Source organism: Bufo gargarizans, unplaced genomic scaffold (genome assembly GCF_014858855.1).
Source record: "Bufo gargarizans isolate SCDJY-AF-19 unplaced genomic scaffold, ASM1485885v1 original_scaffold_2222_pilon, whole genome shotgun sequence".
NCBI lineage: Eukaryota > Metazoa > Chordata > Amphibia > Anura > Bufonidae > Bufo > Bufo gargarizans.
Window position 1 is genome coordinate 127,402 of NW_025334698.1, and position 22,733 is coordinate 150,134.

At 46.5% G+C, this 22,733-nt stretch overlaps 1 protein-coding gene across 1 annotated transcript; it reads right to left on the reverse strand.

The window, feature by feature from the left end:
- Window positions 1–12,032: 12,032 nt before the first annotated feature.
- LOC122924089 (aflatoxin B1 aldehyde reductase member 4-like) lies at window positions 12,033–21,989 on the reverse strand. The gene is made up of 7 exons (XM_044275012.1): window positions 21,720–21,989; window positions 15,632–15,822; window positions 15,134–15,238; window positions 14,660–14,756; window positions 14,416–14,515; window positions 14,161–14,290; window positions 12,033–12,319 (listed from the first exon to the last, which is right to left on the reverse strand). The coding sequence occupies exons 1-7, from the start codon at window positions 21,985–21,987 to the stop codon at window positions 12,158–12,160; spliced, it is 1,053 nt and encodes a 350-aa protein (XP_044130947.1). The 5' UTR covers window positions 21,988–21,989; the 3' UTR covers window positions 12,033–12,157.
- Window positions 21,990–22,733: the final 744 nt, after the last annotated feature.

The following is a 22,733-nucleotide window of genomic DNA, read 5'->3' on the forward strand; positions in this document are numbered from 1 at the left end:
AGATTCGTAAATGGAGTGGAGTGGTCAGGAAGCGGCATGACGTAGGTGTGCCGCGCTCCTCTTCCGGCTGCCCTCTCCTCTCTCTCCCTACCTCGCTCCTGGATGTGGACCTCGAAGGAACGCCGACTCCAGGCCAGCCCTGACTAGTCGAGCCCAGATGGGACTGTGATCTGCCCGGATTCCGCCTGCCGCCTGCTGTCCGCTTCTTGGTGTCTGCCCTGATCCGTCGCCTGTTGCCCGCTCTATGGTGTCTGTCCTGCCTGCTGCCCGTTGTTTGCCGTGACCCGCCGCACGTTGTCTGTTATCCCTCACCGGTGCCCTGCCTGTGACCTGCCGCATGCTGTTCGTTGCCTGCGAAGTACTGGGCGCTGGAGCTGGTAAGCCTTTTGAGATGCTGGGCTGCGGCTCCTGTGGGTGAAATAAAGGTCCTGGGTCCGGTGCCTTGCGAGTGAAACTGGTGCCCTGACCGCTGAATACTCTATTGGGAGACGGCAGCGATTTGGTGCTCTTGGCGGGGGGCGATGTGAGGCCTGCGTGTACCTTTTTTCCAGGTCATCTGTGGTCCCTGTTGGGGAGCCCTGGGGCTGTTAGCTGTGTGGTTCTCTGTGGACGCTGGAGCCTGATGCTGTGAACTCAGTGGAACGGTCCCTCTTTTGGTTGAAAGTACAGATGAAGAGATAAGGCCCATAAGGATCCCTTCCCAATGATAAACGCTGGGACCCCCTCTCTTTTTTTCCCCCTTGGATGGATTGTCCGCCTGATAATTGTAGCTGTTAATGGGGAACTTAGCTGGGCGTCCCTGACACTGTATCGGGGTGGCTGGAAAGTCATATTTTTGGGGCCTCAACTGGATAGCAAGAAGGCGCCACTACTGCTGCTGTACTTAGTATACCGGACTCACACTTTAAACTCTAAGTGCAACAGTTTATTTAGACACTTAATGGCTCTGCTCCACTTTCGTTTACATGTTTGTGATAAAACCGCTGCTAAATCTATTCTGCCTGTTAGTGCCTCTGCTCCGCCTTTGGCCTATATGATTGTTACATAATTACTCGTAACCTTATTTAGCCTGTTATATGGGGGATGTAACTATTTAGTCCGCAATTAGTTTGTGTGATTTGTTGTGCATCTACCCCGTACTTACCTCTCTCTTCTATGTGTATATCTACCTAACATTTACTTTGCTTCCCTATGTGTACTAGGTAACATTGGGGATTGGCTTTCTGGTGCGCTGAGCTGCGCTCATAGCTGGGGCATTCAACTGTGTTTATAGTTGCCATTTAACTACTCAGGTAAAAATGCCGCCAAAGGTTCGTAAATCAGGAGGACTGACCTCTCCAAGGGGTGGAACAGGGGGGAGCCCACAGGCCCGGTTAGACAAATTCTTGAAGTCCCCACCACCTAAAACTAGAGGAGGTGTACAGAGATCTGTTCCTCAGACTGAGTTAGGATTAGATAATACGGACCGGTTAGAGCAGGGTTTAACAAAGTCCAGTTCCTCCCATAGTGAAGGTTTTGAGAGTATTAATAAAAAAACTGCAGGATATATTGAGAGTAGTAAACGCTACTAGCACTTCAGTGGCAGAGTTGGCCTCTTCTCTCGCAGTAGTACAAGGGGACGTCCCCATAATAAGAGACGAAATGACGAAGTTGAGACTAAAGGTGAAGGAATTGGAATCTGCAGTTAACTCTGTCACTATAGAGAATGGTGTATTAAAGAACAGACTAGAAGAGGTAGATGAAGACCGCCTTGGGTTAAGAAGGAAAGTGGTAGAGCTGGAGGATAGGTCTCGAAGATATAACCTGCGGTTAATAGGGTTCCCAGAGGGGGCAGAACGGGACAACCCGCCGAATTTCATTCAGAAGTGGTTGGTAGAAAGTTTAGGTCCAGATTATGATATATCTACCTTCTGTGTGGAAAGGGCCCATAGAATCCCATTCAAAAAACCTCCTCCAGGGGCCCCTCCTAGGGCAATCCTGGCAAAATTTGTTTGCTCAAAGGATCGGGACTGGGTTCTTAGACGTAAAAGAGAAGTAGCAGATATACATTTTGATGGTAACCTGATATCAATTTTCCCCGATTTCTCGCGAGAGACCCAAAATAAAAGAAGATCTTTCTTTGATGTGAAAAAAAGATTGATTGCAGCCAAGATTAACTATTCAATGTTATATCCCGCTAAATTGAGAATGGTGGATAATGATTCTGTGCGTTTCTTTTCCACACAGACGGAGGCGGTCCAATGGTTGGATTCAAGGGGCCTATGAAATAGTATGGAAAGGTGGTGAGGAGGGAGGTGAATGAGGGGAGGTGGCGGGGGGGAGGTTTGGTGGAAGGAGAGAGGTTGATGGGTATTGTGAAATGCCTTGTCAACCATGCAGGGGGGTTCTTTGGGGGTGGGTTTAAGGGAGGGAATGGCTGCCGTCAGTTGCTTCGTGGTTATGCGTGCCTCTCTGTTAAGATGGGGGACTTGGAATTACGTTCATTCATAAGATATGCCGTGTAACATTCTATTTTGGAATGTGAGAGGGCTGGGAGACAGAGTGAAGAGGACGGTTGTATTTGATCTTGTGGTTCGTCATCTGCCTGCGATTGTGGTACTATTAGAAACCCACGCTACATTAGATAGGATCTATACATTGAAAAGGAAATGGGCTTCTCTTGAGTACCACGCTTGCTACTCCTCTTATGCAAGAGGTGTCAGTGTATATATTCATCGCGGGATTGAGTATCAACCGCTAGATAGTCTGATTGATAAAGAAGGGGGATATGTATTCCTCCATGGATATTGGAAAGGGCAGGAGGTGATATTGGCCTTTATTTATATTCCCCCACCATTTAAAGCAACGGTTCTCTCACAGTTAGCCAAGTATATATCCACAAAAAATCAATGCGCGTTATTAGTGGCTGGTGACTTTAACGCAGTACCTGATTCTGATTTGGATCGGTTCTCTTCGCTTTCCGGGCGCGGCCTCACTGGATCCCCTTTGACGGCTGTGTGCCAGGAGCTGGCGCTGGTTGACATCTGGCGCCACCTCTATGGCAATAAGAAAATCTTTTCATGTTTCAGCCAGTCATAAGGGTCAATGTCCCGTATAGATCTGGCCTTTGCAAGTCGGGATCTGTGCGGTCGCGTCCTGAGAATGAAGTATGAACCTCATGGAATTTCGGATCACTCCCCAGTCCTGATTGTGTTTGCAGAGGCTCCAACTACAGGAAGAACCTTTAAACTGAACCCGCACTGGTTTGATGTGATAGGGGAGCAATCCCGATTAGACCAGAATATTCAGGAATTTTGGGGCTTCATTGTAGGCTCCACACATATTCATTATGTGTGGGACGCTTTGAAGGCCCATATAAGGGGTTTATATTTCAGTAAAATTAATAGGTTTAGAATGGAAGCACAGCGCAGGGAACAACAACTGACAGACTTAATAAGGAGTTTACGCGCCGCATTAATTGATTCCCATACGGAGCAACATATCAATCAGTTAAAGGAGGCTAATTTACAGCTTAAGACGCTTCTCTATAAAAAAGCACAACATAAGCTCCTATTTCAAGGCCAGAATCGTTTTTGCGAATCTGGTAAAACGGGCAGGTTTTTGGCTCGTTTGGTGGCCAACCAGAGAGAGGTCACCAGTATAAGAGAAATTAGGAACTCACAGGGTACTGGGGTGAGATCTGCAGAGGAGATAAGGGAGGAATTTGTGAAATATTATTCTACCCTTTATAAATCTGAGTCTATGTTCAGTCGTACTGACATGGATCAATATCTTCAAAAATTAGAGCTCCCCCAGTTATCTGATCAAGATAGAGAGATGTTGGATTCCCCCATTCTTTTGGAGGAACTCCAGGCGACTCTTTCCTCCCTAAAATATAACTCATCTCCCGGCCCAGACGGACTGCCGTTTGAAATATATAGGTACCATGCCAAATCACCCTTGCCGGCCTTGCTTCTAGTACTGAATGAATCCTGCGCATCTGGCTCTTTACCTCCATCATTTAGAGAGGCAGTGATTATCTTGGTCCTAAAAAAGAAGGATCCATGTGATATGGGGTCATATAGACCTATATCACTCCTAAATACGGACTATAAGATTTTCGCAAAAATCTTGGCTAATCGCTTGAAGAGGGTTATAGCGTGTCTGGTACACCCCAATCAGACGGGCTTTATCCCGGGACGCCAAATACAGATGAGTCTATATAGGGTTTATCTGAATCTGTCGGTTGGGGGCAGTATCGACCACTCCATTCTGTCGTTAGACGCAGCGAAGGCGTTTGACAGGATGGAGTGGCCTTTTTTGTGGGCTACGATGTCCCATTTTGGCCTTGGGAATCTACTTCTGGAAATGACCCAAATGTTATATGAACATCCAGTTGCACGTATCAGTGTCAACGGTATTAGCTCTTCCCCTGTTATGATGCGGAGAGGGATGAGACAGGGTTGTCTCCTCTCCTCTTCGCTCTTTTTATTGAACCGCTGGCTTGTCGGATTCGCTTAGATACTCGTATAGATGGCTTCGGAGTGGCGGGAGTGAGCGATAAAATAAGCTTATATGCTGATGACGTGATTCTGTTCCTGGATCAGGGATGGAAAATTCTCCCCTATGTGATAGAGGTAATAGAAGACTATGGTAAACTATCAGGCTATAGGATCAACTGGACAAAGTCATCGCTCCTCCCGCTGAACCGGAAAGCTGTAGATGAAGGGAAGCGAGTCCGGGTTTTGGTCCCTAACGATACCTTGGATTATTTGGGGGTTAAGATTGGGGTCCCTTTAAATAGGTTTTATGAGCTTAATTTGGCCCCGGCTTTGAATAAAGTCAGGGCCAAAGTCAGCGCCTGGCGGAAATTGATACTGGCACAGACAGATCGAATAGCACTGATTAAGATGATTATTTTACCGATAGTCTTGTTCCCGATGTGTGCCTCCCCCATCTGGATCGATGATATCTTCTTTCATAGACTTGAGACTTTGATCAACGATCTAATTTGGGGAAGGAAGAGCAGAGATATCTATGGTTGTCGGAGGCTGATGGTGGGCTGTCATTACCCTTTTTTCAAGGTTATTATTTATGTGCACAGATTCAGCGTTGTTGTTATTCGAAAGAGAGTTTACTTTCACGATACTTGACTAAAGTTATTGATAAACCAATAGAGAATATCTTTGCATGTTTGGAGACTGGGTTTATGGGAATGAGGAAGTCCTTGCTGATCCCTTGCTCTCTGCAGAGGGTGTGGAACAGGTTGAAGGAGATCCTTAAAGTTTCCGGTCCGTTTGCTTTCACCCCTTTGTGGGAGAACAGGGGGCTGGAGGAATTCTTCAAAATTTCAGATTTTGGTTATTGGTTACGTAACAGTATCAACAGGGTGTCTCACCTTTTTTATTTGGGTCGTTTTAAATCACTTTTGGAACTTGGTTTTACTGATAGGTCACCATTAGATTTATTTATGTATGCACGTTTGAAACATATATTTGAAGCCTCTAGGAACAGGGGTTGCATTTTCCCACGAGAGAATATATTTTTTGATTTTTGTGACGCTCAGAAGTACGAGAAGGTGAAGCTATCTAGATTATACGCTAAACTCCGGATGGCACTGGCAATCTGTAACACTTTTTTTAAAAGCCCAAGGAAGTGGGAGCAAGAGCTGAATTGCCCCCCACTACAGTGGTCCACCATTTATAAGAACGTGAGAAAGGCGACAGTTTCCAGTGCGCATAGGTTAATCCAATTTAAGATCCTCCATAGATTGTATTACACGCCCAAAACCCAAGGAAAATTCCCCCAAAATAAAGACCGGGATTGTTGCTGTCCTAAATGCGGATTTGTAAATGCAAACTATGTCCATCTGCTTTGGAGCTGCAGTAAAATAAGAAAATATTGGGATGAGGTCTTCTTTACCCTACAAAAGGAGTCTTCAATGAACTATAACCCGGGGATTTTGATAGTGATCTTTGGAGATTATGGGTCAGAAGTGGAAGTCCCGCCTCAGGTCAGACGGATTTGGATAAGGGGATTGATGGTGGCTAAAGCTATATTGATAAAGTATTGGGGCTCTGTCTCCCCGCCCTCGACAAGGGAGTGGGGTTCATATCTTCAACAAATTAGAATATATGAGGATATTGAAAGGAAACTGAGAGTTGCACGCAGAACTACGTAGCTACAGACGTGGACAAAATTGTTGGTACCCTTTGGTCAATGAAAGAAAAAGTCACAATGGTCACAGAAATAACTTTAATCTGACAAAAGTAATAATAAATTAAAATTCTATAAATGTTAACCAATGAAAGTCAGACATTGTTTTTCAACCATGCTTCAACAGAATTATGTAAAAAAATAAACTCATGAAACAGGCATGGACAAAAATGATGGTACCCCTAACTTAATATTTTGTTGCGCAACCTTTTGAGGCAATCACTGCAATCAAACGCTTCCTGTAACTGTCAATGAGACATCTGCACCTCTCAGCAGGTATTTTGGCCCACTCCTCATGAGCAAACTGCTCCAGTTGTGTCCGGTTTGAAGGGTGCCTTTTCCAGACTGCATGTTTCAGCTCCTTCCAAAGATGCTCAATAGGATTGAGGTCAGGGCTCATAGAAGGCCACTTTAGAATAGTCCAATTTTTTCCTCTTAGCCATTCTTGGGTGTTTTTAGCGGTGTGTTTTGGGTCATTGTCCTGTTGCAAGACCCATGACCTGCGACTGAGACCAAGCTTTCTGACACTGGCTAGTACATTTCTCTCTAGAATTCCTTGATAGTCTTGAGATTTCATTGTACCCTGCACAGATTCAAGACACCCTGTGCCAGACGCAGCAAAGCAGCCCCAGAACATAACAGAGCCTCCTCCATGTTTCACAGTAGGGACAGTGTTCTTTTCTTGATATGCTTCATTTTTTCGTCTGTGAACATACAGCTGATGTGCCTTGGCAAAAACTTCGATTTTTGTCTCATCTGTCCACAGGACATTCTCCCAGAAGCTTTGTGGCTTGTCAACATGTAGTTTGGCATATTCCAGTCTTGCTTTTTTATGATTCGTTTTCAACAATGGTGTCCTCCTTGGTCGTCTCCCATGTAGTCCACTTTGGCTCAAACAACGACGGATGGTGCGATCTGACACTGATGTTCCTTGAGCATGAAGTTCACCTTGAATCTCTTTAGAAGTCTTTCTAGGCTCTTTTGTTACCATTCGGATTATCCGTCTCTTAGATTTGTCATCAATTTTCCTCCTGCGGCCACGTCCAGGGAGGTTGGCTACAGTCCCATGGATCTTAAACTTATGAATAATATGTGCAACTGTACTCACAGGAACATCTAGTTGCTTGGAGATGGTCTTATAGCCTTTACCTTTAACATGCTTGTCTATAATTTTCTTTCTGATCTCTTGAGACAGCTCTTTCCTTTGCTTCCTCTGGTCCATGTCGAGTGTGGTACACACCATATCACCAAACAACACAGTGATTACCTGGAGCCATATATATAGGCCCAATGGCTGATTACAAGGTTGTAGACACCTGTGATGCTAATTAGTGGACACACCTTGAATTAACATGTCCCTTTGGTCACATTATGTTCTGTGTTTTCTAGGGGTACCATCATTTTTGTCCATGCCTGTTTCATGAGTTTATTTTTTTACATAATTCTGTTGAAGCATGGTTGAAAAACAATGTCTGACTTTCATTGGTTAACATTTATAGAATTTTAATTTATTATTACTTTTGTCAGATTAAAGTTATTTCTGTGACCATTGTGACTTTTTCTTTCATTGACCAAAGGGTACCAACAATTTTGTCCACGTCTGTATATTTATTATATTTAATATTGATATTTTTTTTTGTATTTGAATGAATGGAGTGGACGACAGCCAAGGGGGGGGGGGGGGGGGGTGCTGATACAGTTAGTTTTCCTTTTATCGCAGTGGTGAACTTAGGGTGATGTGTAGAATTTGTTTATGATTGACATACCAGGTACACCGATGTGACTGATATTGGTTTATGTATTTCTGTTATGATCTGAAAAATAAAAATATATTATAATAAAAAAAAAAGATTCGTAAATGACCAAGGTGGTTGATGGTCCTATTTGCTGGGCTACCAATATATAATTTCTTTTTGTGGGGGGGTAACACATAGGGCTCTATTGATTAAATTTGTAAGTTGAAAGTAAACCGCGTTCCAAATTCTTAGTTATATTTTTCTCTGATTTTCCTAAATGGTCGATGCAAATGACAGTATAATTTTTCAGGTGACCAACTGTTAGAGTGTAAATCAGATTTTATTGAACAAACCTCCCAATGACGGCAGCAGTATTTTTCCACAATTTTAAAAAATGCACCGTTTCAAACAGAGTTTCCAAACATTTTATAGGTTGTAAAGAACTGAAAATGGTCATTTGTTGAATTTGCAGCATTAACGAAATCAAAAGATTTTTCTTCAAAAACATCTTAACAGGCCCAATTACATGTTAACATAGGACCCCTTCTTTGATTTCACCTTCACAATTCTTGCATCCATTGAACTGTGAGTTTTTAGAGAGTTTCTGCTTGAATCTCGTTGCAGGAGGTCAGAATCGCCTCCCAGAGCTGCTGCTTTGATGCGAACTGCCTCCCACCCTCATACGTCTCTTGCTTGAGGATACTCCAAAGGTTCTCCATAGGGTTGAGGTCAGGGGAGGATGGTGGCCACACCATGAGTTTCTCTCCTTTTTTGCCCATAGAAGCCAATGGCTCGGAGGTCTTCTCTGCAGCATGAGATGATGCATTGTCAGCATGAAGATGAATTTGCTGTTGAAGGAACGGTTCTTCTTTTTGTACCATGGAAGAAAGTGGTCAGTCAGAAACTCTGTGTACTTTGCTGAGGTCATTTTCACACCTTCAGGGACCCTAAAGGGGCCTACCAGCTCCCTCCCCATGATTCTGGCCCAAAACATGACTCCGCCACTTCCTTGCTGACGTTGCAGCCTTGTTGGGACATGGTGGCCATCCACAACTACTTCCATCTGGACCATCCAGGGTTGCACGGCCCTCATCAGTAAACAAGACTGTTTGAAAGTCTTCATGTCTGTGAGGGCCTACTGCAACCGATCCGTTCCGCACTGTACCTCCCAATTGCAGACCCATTTAAGAAAATGGGTCCGCACCGTGATACGATGTGCACACGGCCAATGCCCTGTATATTGCGGACCTGCTGTTTGCGGGCCGCATTACAGACACGGGTAGCCTATGGACGTGTGCATAAGGCCTAAGAATACATTAACATGATCGTACCGTTTTGCGGATCCGCAAAATACGATTACCGGCCCGTGTGCATTCCGCAGTTTGCGGACCGCACATGGCCGGCACTGTGATAGAAATGCCTATTCTTGTCCACAATTGTGGACAAGAATAGGACGTGTTCTATCCTTTTTGCATGGCTGTGGAACAGAACAACAGATGCAGAAAGCACACTGTCCGCATCTTTTGCAGCCCCGATGAAATGAATGAGTCCGCAAAATGGCTGAACGGATGCAGACTCATTCATATGGTTGTGTGAATGAGCCCTTAATCTGATGAATTCGTCTGGCAGAAACCTTCCTCATTATGCCTTTATCTGCACAAACCGGTCTGTGCTCTGAATCGGCCACAAATCTCTTCACAGTACGAAGATCCGCACTTAAGTTTTCGTGAAATATCTAATGTCTTCTCACCTTGTCCAAGGCATTGCACTATTTGATGCTTTTCGACAGCAGAGAGATCCTTTTTCTTTCCCATACTGCTTAAAACCTGAGACCTGCTTAATAATGTGGAACATCCTTCTTAAGTATTTTTCCTTTAATTGGGCTCACCCGGCAAACCAATTAAGGCTACTGTCACACCAGCGGTTTTGCTGGATCCATTCATGGATCAGCAAAAACGCTTCCATCATGATAACAAAACCGTCTGCATCCGTTATGAACGGAAACCGGTTGTATTCTCTCTAAAATAGCCATGACGTATCCGTCTCTAACACCATCGTAAGTCAATGGGTGCCCGATCCGTTTTCTTTTGCGTCATAGAAAACCGATCTGTCTCCATTGACTTACATTGTGAGCCACGACGGACCCGCCTCCCAGGACGCACTCAAAAACGCTGCTTGCAGAGGTTTTCTGTCCATCATGGGAAGGCAATGGAACGGAACGGAATGCATTCTGGTGAAATCTGTTTTGTTTACTTTTGTCCCCATTGACAATGAATGGGGACAAAATGGAATTGTTTTCTTCCGATATTGAGATCCTATGACGGATCTCAATAGTGGAAAGGGAAAAGCGCAGGTGTGAAAGTAGCCTGTCACAGGTGTTTGAGATTGATTTCAGTGATCCAAAGAGCCCTGAGACACAATACCATCCATGAGTTTAACTGAAAAACAAAAAATGATATCTTGGACACTTAAATCCTATTTACATAATAATTTGGAACGTGGTGTATCATTATTATGAGGTTTCCTTTTTTTTTCTCTGTTGTCTTGACGCATTATATGTATAATCTCAGGTGCGGCTGTGAGAATGCTTTGTTTTCTCGTGTTTTTGGTTTTCTTTCCCTTTTTACTTACCCTTGTGTGTATTGCTGTTAGATAATATACGCCGATTATTATAAAAGATCTGAGGTTCATTTACACAACATTACTTATTTTTTTTAACATTGCAGTTTTCCATTGTATGGGATATGTTCCAGATTTACTTGTGGCAAATCCGCAGCAATTTACACTGCTAGCCAAGCGGAAGGGATTTTAAAACCTCTCATCCACATGCATAAAAAAAAAAAATTAATAATAAAATAGCAGATTAAGGCTGCTTTTACACTTGCGGTAACCTTTTCCAGCAGGCTGTTCTGGCGGGGGCACAGCCTGCCGGATCCATGCTAACGCTAGCCCATTGTGCCGCCAGAAGTCCACTGCGGCCCCATTCACTATAATGGGGGCGGGCCGGAGGTTCGGCTGCAGCACGGCAAACATGCCGAGAGGCGGCCTGACAAAAACTACAGCATGCTGCGTTTTTTGTCCGGCCTCCTCTCGACTTGTTTGCTTTTCTGCGACCAGACCTCCGGCCCGTCCCCATTATAGTGAATGGGGCCCGAGTGGACATGCGGCTAGCATTAGCATGGATCGGGCAGGCTGTTCCCCTGCCGGACCCTGCTGCCGCCGCCGCATGTTTGAAAGTAGCCATTGTCCTCTACTGTGGATTTAAAATTTACGCCATTTTACGCTGTGAATATCCTCCTTTGCAACGTATGGGGAAATACACTACCTAAAATTTTCCTGTGGGTGACCTCAGCAGAGGTAATCTGCTGAACTCTGGTATACCAGGGGGTGCCCGGCAATTACATGATGGTTAGGTGTAGTATTGGCAAAGGCGTTGCCACTGCCTTAGGGCTCATGTACCAGACTGTGCTGTTTTTTGAGGTCCGCAAATTGCGGATCTGTAAAAAACGGATGCTGCCCGTGTGCCTTCCGCAATTTGCGGAACAGGACAGAAGGCCCATTATAGAAATGCCTATTTTTGTCCGCAAAACGGACAAGAATAGGACATACCTCATAATTTTTGCGGGGCCGCGGAACAGAGCAACGGATGTAGACAGCACACAGACCCATTGAAATGAATGGTTCTGTATATGAACTGTATACAGAATCAAAATACGGCCCGTATGCGGAACGCAAAAAACGTTTGTGTGCATGAGCCCTTAACCTACTACATAGCAGCACACTATGTCTGCCAAAGGCAAGGCAGGAGTAGGTATAAACAGGTTTATCTTCTCACAGACTTGCCTCTGCTCGGTTGCAGAAGTACGGAGCTTTGGAGCAGAGAAGCCAAAAGAAGTTGCTGCAGACCTGCGCTGCCCAACGTCCGAAGACAGCGGTGGTTGTTAAATGGTTTAGTCACTTATTGTGATGTGCGCCTGGACAGGGACGACTGGTTCTTGGCGCTGTGTCCAGGCAACATCCTCTGAGGTCACCATAGGAGGCAAAGTGCTCTGCAGAGAAGTCAACCCAATGTCCGCAGCACATCAGTAACGCTCAGCCAGAGACCTGTAATCAGTTTAATGTATGAAATCCACTACAAATCATATATAAAGAAGCAGGTTCACCAGTGGGAGGAGGCACACTAGGTGGAAATCACAATTCGGATAAAGCTCGCCCCGTCCGATGTTCTAGCGGAAGTAGTTTGGACAGTCATGGGCGACCAGGTTCCAGGCTTCATCAAAGGCAGTGACCACCGGTGGAAGCAGGGGACCCTCCTCGGCTCCGTCCAGGTTCTGTACAAACTGCTGCAAACTGGACATCCCCAGGATCACAGCGTCACCCTGACTCCCCTAGAAATACAGAAGATGTTCTGCAGCAGATTTACTAATCAAAACTGAGCCAGAATTCTGGTGTGCGGGCCGAGCACCTTAAGGCTACAAAAATACAGTTGACGTCCATGTTGTATCTGTTTTTTTTTTGATCCATTGTAACAATGGCTATCCTTGTCCGCAAAACAGACAAGAATAGGACATGTCCTATCTTTTTTGCGGGGCTACGGAACGGACAGACTGATGCGGACAACACTCGGTGTGCTGTCCGCATTTTTTGCAGACCCATTGAAATGAATGGATCCACATCCTATCCACAATAAAAATGGAACGGACACAGAAACAAAATACGTTTGTGTGCATGAGGCCTTAAAGGGGTATTCCCATCTCAGACAATGGGGGCATATCGCTAGGATATGCCCCCATTGTCTGATAGGTGCGGGACCCACTGCTGGGACCCACACCTACAACGAGAACGAGACGGGGAGCGCTGTGTCTGGAGCGCCCCAGATTTCACGGGGTCCGTCCACCACCAAGCGCTGCTCCCATAGAAGTTAATGGGAGCGTACCGCGCGTGCATGGCCCATGCTCCCATTCATTTCTATGGGGGCAGACGGCAATAGCCGAGCTAGCGCTCAGCTATTTTCGGCTGCCCCATAGAAATAATAGAGGGTGGCTGCACATGCGCAGTGCACCCTCCGTTCATTTCCCCGCTCCGTTCTCATTGTAGGTGCGGGTGCCAGAGGTGGGACCCGCACCTATCACACAATGGGGGCATATCCTAGCGATATGCCGACATTGTCTGAGATGGGAAAACCCTATTAATAAATCTATGCCAGAAAGGCAACTGGCATAAAGTTCAGGTGTATTGTGCACCAGTTCTCTGGCACATATACTGGTAAACCTTGGGTGACCTGACTACATTGTAAAGAAAAAAAATTATGGAAGTACCGTTTGGCACAATTAACGGTACTTTTACCAAAATCTGCAACCGTCTGTACTCCAGAAAAATGATATACAGTACAAGATTGATACATTTTAGCATTTTTGTGAACTTGCAGTTTTTGGTGTGTTTTGGGGGTTTTTTTCTAGCGTTTTTTGCAGTATTTTAGGCAAAAATTACCACCTCCAGATGTTGACTGTACATGTATAGAAATTATGAAACACAGTGCAAACATGTGGGGGGATGGCATTTTTTGCGTTTTTAAGGCAGATTTCGTTTTTAGTTTTTTTCTTTTTTTATTTGCAGCATGGTCTGGCTTTTTTTTCTCCCATAGACATCTATTGTCTTTTTGCTATTGTGTGTTGGTTCTTTTAAACCATGGGGGCCATTTACAAACAGATTTACGACACATTTTGGCGTATATCTGTCGCAGATTGCAGCACAAAAGTTATTTGTGGCGCGATCTGCGTCTTTTCCCCCCTTTTCTGACATTCCCCCGCACATTGATCTACAGAAGAGGTGATATCAGAGGGGGTATATACTTTGACAAAAAAAAAGGCCAAGAAAAATATGCACATGCTTAAACACAGCAAAAAAAAAAAAAAAAAAAAAGATCACTCCTGCCACTACAAATCCCAGAATGCTTCATTGACATCTATAGGAGTTAGAAGAACAGTGAAGCATGTTTGCATGCTGGGAGTTGTAGTTTCACAGCAGCTGGAGTGCCGAAGGTTGCTGATTCCTGCACTATATCATCTTACTGGGCCCTCTTCATTCACCTATGTCACAAGAAGCTTCTAGAGTCCTCTCTACTAAAACACTCTGTGCTGCTGTGACCTCTTACCAGAAGATCATTTGTCATATTCCTTCCCCCCCCCCCCCTTCCCCCTCGGCTGGAGGTAGAGATCAGGGCACATACCTGTAGCTTAGAATGGTGGTACATCCAGCGGAGAGCGGCGGACGTCAGGGTGGGCCTGTCCTCGCCGTACGCCTCCTGCAGCGCCCTCTGCACCAGGTCAATCGCTTGGAAGTGATGCTTCTTCCAGTACCTGTACAAGGTGAAGACACAACAAGCCAGGAGGCCCCATCACTGACCACCCCTCAAATTCTGTATTACCAGACGCTCTATATCTCATGAAGTGGACGATAGTGCAGCAGCGTCCTGTAGACTGACCTCGTCCTGTACAATTCAGCCCAGGCGGTGCCAAAAAATCTGCTGGGCGCCTGCTCGCCATCCTTGTCCTCATATTTGTATCTGCCGGTCAGCAGACCCCCTGTACGGAACAGCCAATTATGAGAATCCACAGAGCAAAGACATTACTGACAAAATGTCATCAATATAGACTACGACAAAATGGCCGCCTCCTGTGACAAGTGAAAGCACACAGCAGTACTGGAGTATACAGTGGAGTACGCACCGGCCAGCGGATTGTAGGCGTAGAAGCGGATTCCAAGTTGGCGCAGGCAGGGGAGCAGCTCCGTCTCTACCTGTCTTGTCATGCCGTTGTACATACCCTGGAGGGGAACAGTTCTGTTACATTACCATGACTAGACAAACATCCCTTTAAGCCCTTTCAGGACCTTCCATTGCTCTGGAGGACCTGACATGTTCTGCACACGCACACAAAATGTGGGAAACAATCTTCCATAATGGGGTCTAATTCCAGGCCCAAAGCCTGAAGCTGCACTACTGAGGCATTCGGATCCGTCAGGTGCAATGCTGTCATGGAGACCTTGTGTGGATCCATATCTCTATCCTGCACCTCACAGGACATAGATATTGATGCAAATGATCTCCATGGTCTCCATGATGTTGCTGCACCTGACATACATTTAACAAATTGGTGAGGGCACCCACACCTCCCCCTCCCCCTCCCCCATAGAGCAGGCACCTGGTATACGGTTGGCAGCACCCAGTTCCTCTCTTTACAGATGCAGTAAATCTTCATCACCTCCCAGGACGTGTAGTTGGACAGACCCAGCTCCTTGAACTTTCCCTAGAAAAGAACATTTCCATTAAAAACCTGGTCAATCCTCATCTACTCGGCTGCAAACCCTCAATATTCAGGAGTTGAAATGGCGCTATACTAGTTGTCACCTGCACCTATCTCCAGAACTGGGGTGGAGGGTGAAGCAGCTGGTAGCCACCACCACCAGTATGAATGGAGAGGTGGCCACACATGTTCATGTATCACTGGTCACCTCAATGGGACTCATGGAGAAAGGTGCTCAGCTAACTCCCATAGAAGTGAATGGAGAGAGCCCACTTCTCCATTCATACTCCACCTGGAGGTGGTGGCTAGCATGGACCGCATTCTGGAGACAGTGGCGAGTCCCAGATGTGGGCCCCACAATTAAATGTCTAAGATGGGAATACTTAAGTGAATTACCTCCAGGTACAGGTCCTGGCAGGCTGCCAGTGTCTCCTCCAGTGGGGTCTTGTGGTCGGGGATGTGCAGGTAGAACAGGTGGACACTGGAGGTCTTCAGTCTCTTCAGTGAAGCTTCTAGCTGCTGACGCACGCTCTCCGGTTTTAGGTTTTTATTTCCTTCCAGTGGATTGGCTTTAGTCGCTATCTTCACTGGCAGAAAATTACAAAATCTAAGTCAAGGGTTGTCCACTTTGGACCATCAACACCTGCACCGTCCTGCTCAGTAGCTGCTGCTTCCCGACAATAAGACTATCTGTGGGCAAACCATCAGATCCCCCGCCCCTAGGCTGAGCATGCATGTGTTGTGAATGGGGAGAAAGCCGCTACTAGGCGCCTCTAGTCTTAGTTTAGATGGTCGGCTGATCCCAGCAAATTTAATATACTTTTAATGATATACCTCTAAAGTGAATGGCCACCTTTCTTCTTGAGGAAGCGGACGCTTTCTGAGGTTTTATCGGTTATTCACCTCATCTCCCCCGGTGAGCAAACAAAACCACAATAATCCATTTTATCTCTATGAAACGGAGACTGAATGGCTGAAAACAAGCCAATACTCCCTGGCTACAGAGAACCTGACCTATAAGTGTCCTTTCCCTTACGTCCTAACAGCAGCACAAGTGGGGGGAGTTCTCCCCTGTGAAACTGGTAGGACAGGTGGAATTTTTATTGATAAAAATTACTACAAGCTAATTAAACAATTAACCCACCCCTATAAAGGGACGCCCCTCCTTCAACCAGTGCTTTTTTCTCTGTCCTGTGGACTTAGGACAGGTTCAGACAGCCTGCCTGTTACCTTATTGATTTTCGGTTGCTGCCAAGACTTGGCCCTTTTTGGCCCATTTTTAATATTTTCGGCCGGGATGCGGCCTCTGCCTCCTCAGTTGGATGGAGCACGGCTCCCACTATTCCCTGGCGAGATCCCACTCTTTTGGGCACGGCCGCGGTACCGGCTGCCACACTCGCGCTGAGTTTGTTCGGCGTTCGCGCGCATGCGCGCCATAAACGGCGCGAGTCATCGGCTTGTTTGTAGCTGCACTTCGGCCCCCTTGTTATTTTGCAGGGTTTTACCCACCAGGGTTAATGCTATTAACGAGCCCTCCTTTTAAATTTTATAAAAAATATAAAGTAGTGACCGCAGGTCACTTCCGGCAAAGGACCAAGCTACTCTAGGGGGGGGTCTGTCAGATATATAAGCACAGCAGATGCCAGACTCTCCCTCTCTGCCTGCAGTGAGTCCAGACTAAAGTATTTCCCTTCAAGTTGTTTTGCAGATTGCGTCTCCGAATGGCGACCAGCATGGGAAATCCTCCCATAAACAGAAGCACCTAACTTGTGCCAGCTGTGAGATGCCGATGCCGGACTCCTATGAATATAATAGGTGTCCTTTATGCCGTTTTTTCCCTCCCGACGCAACCCACTATGGGTGACATGAAAGAATTTATGGGGAATTCCATTATGGAGATCAAAAATGCCCTTTCTTCTAAAAGGGCCAGAGTTTCATCGCCAGGTCCTGTACCAAAGGCGGAAGACGTCATTTCGATGGAAGACCGTTCCTCCTCTTCGGATGAAGATGATGCCACTTACCTTTTTCCTGCCGAGAAGACGCAAAGACTTCTACGTTCCATCTGATCAAGGGATCATGATGTTGAGCAAGGGGAAGCTCCACCGTCCACCTCTAGGGGGCCAAGGGCCTTTAAAGTGGATGGAAATTTAAGGAAACTAATGCTAACAGAATGGAAACATCCTGAAAAAGGTCCGGTTCTCACTAACAGATTTAAGCTGATGTTTCCCCTCCAGGAGTCGGAGTCAGAACTTTGGGTACCGCCTCCGAAGGTCAATATGGCGATCTCCAAGTTGTCTAAAAGGACCTTACTTCCTTCTGATGACGGTAGCAACCTTCAGGATCCATTAGATCTCAGGCCTGAATGTACTCTGAGGCGCAGCTATTCCTCAGCTGCAGCCTCTGCTTCAGTTGCAGTTGCTTCGTCAGAGGTCGCAGAGTTTGTTCGGTCCCACATTCTCAGAATCCAGTCGGACCTGGAATCTGGGGTCTCCAGAACAGACGTACTAGATCAATTCAAAACCTTGCTCCTAGGAACAGGTGAAAAAAAAAAAAAGGTGAAAAAGGCGAAGTCCCTCCCCCAACAATCCTTTCGGGGCCGGAGTAGGGCCAGAAGTTCAAGAACCCAGGGCCCCTCCAGGTCTCAGAGACGTCAAGAGTCATCCAGACGTGGACGGGGTCGCGGTCGTGGAAAAAAACGCAAAGCGGATCTATGACTCTCCCGCTTATTCTCCCTTATCCCCTCCAGATCGTCTGTGTGATACTCAAAATTTCAGTTCCCCTCCGGTTGGAGGTCGCCTAAGTTTGTTTCAGTAGGCCTGGCTGCAGAACATTCCGGAACAGCGGGTCCTAGAAATAATTATGTTTCGGTACAAAATCGATTTTCTGTCCCCTCCCCGAGAAAAGTTTGTTCTAACAAAAACTCTAAACCAGACCAAACAGTATATCTTAGAGGATTTGGTCAGCCTTTATGTACAAAAAAGGGCCCTAGAGGAAGTCCCTCCTCACGAACAGGGGCTGGGAGTATACTCCCCTGTTTTTCTAGTCCCAAAGCCGTCGGGCGATTGGCGCATGATCATAGACCTGCGTTACCTAAATCGGTTTATAAGTCCAAAGCGCTTCAGAATGGAGACCATTCGATCACTTATCAGCATCCTAAACCCTGGCGATCTAATGATCACCTTAGATCTGAAGGATGCTTACCTTCACATCCCCATTTACCAAGCTCACAGGAGGTTTTTAAGAGTTGTGGTCTCCATAAGAGGGATGGTAAAACATTACTAATTTGCTGTGCTGCCTTTTGGCATTTCTTCCACTCCCCACACTTTCAGAAAAGTTGTGGCTCCGGTTGTCGCCCAACTCAGGCTTCAAGGGCTAGAGATCGTGCCATACCTAGACGACTGGCTTCTAAAAGCCGCTACTCTAGACGTTCTTTTATCTCATCTTCAGCTGGCTCTTCAGTCTCTCCAGCGCTTGGGCTGGCTCATAAATTGGGAAAAATCGGAGATCGTTCCATCTACTTCCAGGATGTTCCTGGGTTTTATTGTGGACTCCGAACTGATGACCCTTTCCCTCTCTCCAGAGAGGAAGGATCGAGTGATAAGAGCCGCACAGTTTCTCATGACACCTCTGCAGGTGTCCATCAGAACTCTCATGAAGATGTTAAGCCACATATTAGCATCTGTGGAAGCAGTTGCTTGGGCCCTATGGCACCTACGTCCACTTCAGAAAGAAGTATTAGCATTCTGGAATCGCAACCCCAGGGGGTTGGACAAGACGCACTCCCTGTCTACCGAAGTCCGTTCCTCCCTCAGGTGGTGGAGGAACCTATCAGATGGGAGGTCCTTGATTCAACCTCGTTGGATCACGTTGACCACAGACGCCTCCCTTCTAGGTTGGGGAGCCCATCTGGAGGAGAATTTAGTACAAGGTACCTGGAGTCCGCAGGATAGACTTCTCTCATCCAATCTGAGAGAATTGAGAGCAGTTCGTCTCGCTCTCTACCACTTTGCTCCTCTTATCCGCGGAAAGGCGGTAAGAGTCCGCTCGGACAATACAACAGTAGTCGCTTACATCAACAGACAGGGAGGCACAAGATCTCAACCTCTCCTTCAGGAAGTTGGTCTGATTTTTGCTTGGGCAGAAACCAGTCTATCCCACCTTTCGGCTGTTCACATCAGAGGGAATCTCAACATAGTTGCAGATCGGCTGAGTCGGAGTCTGCCAGTTCCAGGCAAATGGTCATTGAACAGAGACGTTTTCACCCAGATCACTCTCCGGTGGGGTACTCCAGAGATCGACTTGATGGTGACCCGCTTGAACGCCAAGGTGGACAATCCTCTGGCGATAGACGTTCTGTCCATAACATGGAAGTTCAGGCTGGCTTACGTATTCCCTCCAATTTCCATGATACCAAGGGTATTGACGAAAATCAAGCAAGACCAGACCCCGGTCATTGCGATAATACAATTCTGGCCGAAGAGGTCTTGGTTCACCCAGCTCATGAAGATGAGTCAGGGCACATATTGGAGACTTCCCATAATGCAGGACCTTGTGTATCAGGACACAGGTCCCTGCCTAGATCTGAGGAAACTAAATCTGACAGCCTGGAGATTGACAGGTCCCTACTAGAAGCTAGAGGGCTTTCTGTGGAGGTCTTAAGAACCATTTCACAGTACACTCCAGGGCGGAGTCTATAAACAAAGCTTACTCAAGGATATACAAGATTATCCTTCAGTGGTGTGCTGATAAAGATGTTGTACCCTCAGATCCTCCTCTTTCAGCTATTCTACAGTTTCTGCAGGACGGCCTGGACAAGGGTCTAAGCCCGTCAACCCTCAGAGTTTATACCAGTGCGCTTTCTGCCTTTTTAGGCAGACCTTTAGCACAAGACCCCCTACTCAGGAGGTTCCTCAAATGAGCCGAAAGATTAAAAAATTGAATCCTGAGACCTATCCATGAATGGGAGTTATCTGTGGTTCTAAAGGGGCTATCCTCTCCCCCCTTTGAACCCTTAGAAAATGTGGACCTTAGATTTCACATTTCTACTGGCCATAACTTCGGCCAAAAGGATTGGAGAACTTCAGGCCGCTGAGCCTTATACCCTCTTCCTCCAGGACAGAGTTCTGTTGAGGTTTCTGCCGACCTTTGTCCCCAAGGTACCATCATTTAGAAATACTAATCAGACCATCACCTTACCGGTTTTATGTCCCTCTCCCTCATCTCCGGAGGAAGAAGCCCTCCATTCCTTGGACATTTCAAGAAATCTCAGAATCTACCTGAACAGAACTGCGGACTTCAGATGATCCGAACACCTCCTGCTGTCCTTGTCGGGGAAAAACAAAGGCCTCTAAACCCTCTTTGAGTAGATGGGTAAAAGAGGCAATCCATGAAGCTTTTCTAGCTCAGGGGTTGGCTCCTCCATCCTTTGTCACTGCCCACTCTACAAGGGCAGTATCTACTTCGTACACAGAGAAAAGTTTGGTTCCACTAGAACAAATCTGTGCTGCAGCCTCTTGGAGCTCCCACAGCACCTTTATGAAGCATTACCGCCTAGATTCTAGGCGCTCTGAGGGTGTGGCATTTGGACGTACCATTCTCAGTGCCGCCCTCTCATAAAAAATAAAAAAAGAACAGGGAACCCTCCCAATTTTTCTGTTGCTCCTTGCTAGGTCCCCACTTGTGCTGCTGGTTAGGACATAAGGGAAGCGTTCATTTTAACGTAAATTTATTTTCCCTTAGTCCTAACAGCAGCACACAAATTTCCCACCCTATTTTTGTTTTGTGTACTTGCTGATAAAGCACTGGTAGAGGGGCGGGCGTCCCTTTATAGGGGGTGGGTTAACTGTTTAATTAGCTTGGTAGTAAAAATGTTATCAATAAAAATTTCACCTGTCCTACCAGTTTCACAGGGGAGAACTCCTCCCCCCCCACTTGTGCTGCTGTTAGGACTAAGGGAAAACAAATTTACGTTAAAATTAACGCTTCACACAGGATAAGCTCAGAAGGAATGGTGATTAATAATCAGCGCTGAATACACCTTATAGGGGGAGGAATAATCGTTAATATGATTATTCATCCCCTGTGCAGTTTGCATATTGTCCACAGCACATTAATTGTTGGCTAATCGCTGCGGTGTTTAGGCAAGTCAATGATCAGCCAAACATTTGGTCCCAATCATCGGTCCGTGTACAGGTGATTGCTATCTAGTACTAGCTTTTCACTCGCTCGACCATTTCAGCCGGGGAAAGGATGACTGTAGGACAGGTAAATTCAGCCTATTACTCTTATCAGTCATTTCAGGCTATGGAGAGGCCGGCTGTAGTAATCTTCAACAGAATGAGTCGCAAGAGGTTGGAAACTGGAAACCTCCCTGATCCCCATGATGACTACTTTATGTCTCATATATCCAGTGCTGAGAACTGGAAACCCTGGCGTCTCAAGCCTTGTTCACACACTTACAGCTCCAGAAATTGACTCTGCTTACCTCTGGCACTGAGCCCCATCTCCCCCAGTATCCGCTCACTTTCTCCGCCAGCGTAAAAGTGCGCGGTGTCCACCTCGTCGTATCCGCGCCTTAGGAACTCCTGCATCACCTGGTCACTTGTTTTGGCATCCATGCGATTCCCGAATTCCATTGCACCCAGCACGGTGCGGGGGAGCCCCTGTCGCAGCATGGTGGGAGTAGAAAGAGAGGTGAGAATGAAGGAAAACGGCCGACAAGCAGACAAGCCACCCACAGCACTGGCCAACATAAAGTCAAGTGAACCTGTCACATATTAACTTAACATGGCAGCCGGCCAAAAAATGATATGTGAAATGAGCAGAGATAAGCAGCCATGCAGAACCTGAATGACACCCGGTGGCCCTTTACCCCAATCACTGACCAACATCCTGATCCTCTCACCCCAATCACTGAGCCCTTCACCCCAATCACATAGCGACACCCTGAGCCCCTCACCCCAATCACTGAGCTACACCCTGAGCCCCTCACCCAAATTACTAAGCGACACCCTGAGCGCCTCACCCCAATCACTGAGCTACACCCTGAGCCCCTCACCCTAATCACTGAGCTACACCCTGAGCCTCTCACCCGAATCACTGAGCTACACCTTGAGCCCCTCACCCCAATCACTGAGCTACACCCTGAGCCTCTCACCCCAATCACCGATATCTAGCCCTGTCAATCAGGCGGAGGGGTGTGTGTGCAGAGGACAGGGGTGTTACTAAAGTAGTGCTCCAAGGATTCAGAACCCCCCCTGGTGCTCCAATGTGTTCATTTGTATATAAATAAATAAAAACACAGATTTCTCTGCAGCTGTTTAACATACAAACAAAAGAAAGGTAATGTTTTATTCAGCATGCAGCGCTGCAGTTACCAGTCCTGTCCACTACACGATAGATGGAGCTGTGGAGTTCAGGCTCAGGAGCTACTCTGAAACTGCTGATCAGTGGGGCTGTGGACATACTTACCAACGCTTCTGTGGGTGAAATTGGGGCA

Bases quoted from the DNA above. Each gene is read 5' to 3' on its own strand.
- LOC122924089 (XM_044275012.1), bottom strand. From the start codon at position 21,987: ATGTTGGCCAGTGCTGTGGGTGGCTTGTCTGCTTGTCGGCCGTTTTCC. The intron at 15,239-15,631 runs GTAATTCACTTA...GTTCTTTTCTAG, and splicing joins GCCAGGACCTGTACCTGGAG to GGAAAGTTCAAGGAGCTGGG. The intron at 12,320-14,160 runs GTATGTGCCCTG...CTGTATTTCTAG, and splicing joins ACCACCATTCTAAGCTACAG to GGGAGTCAGGGTGACGCTGT.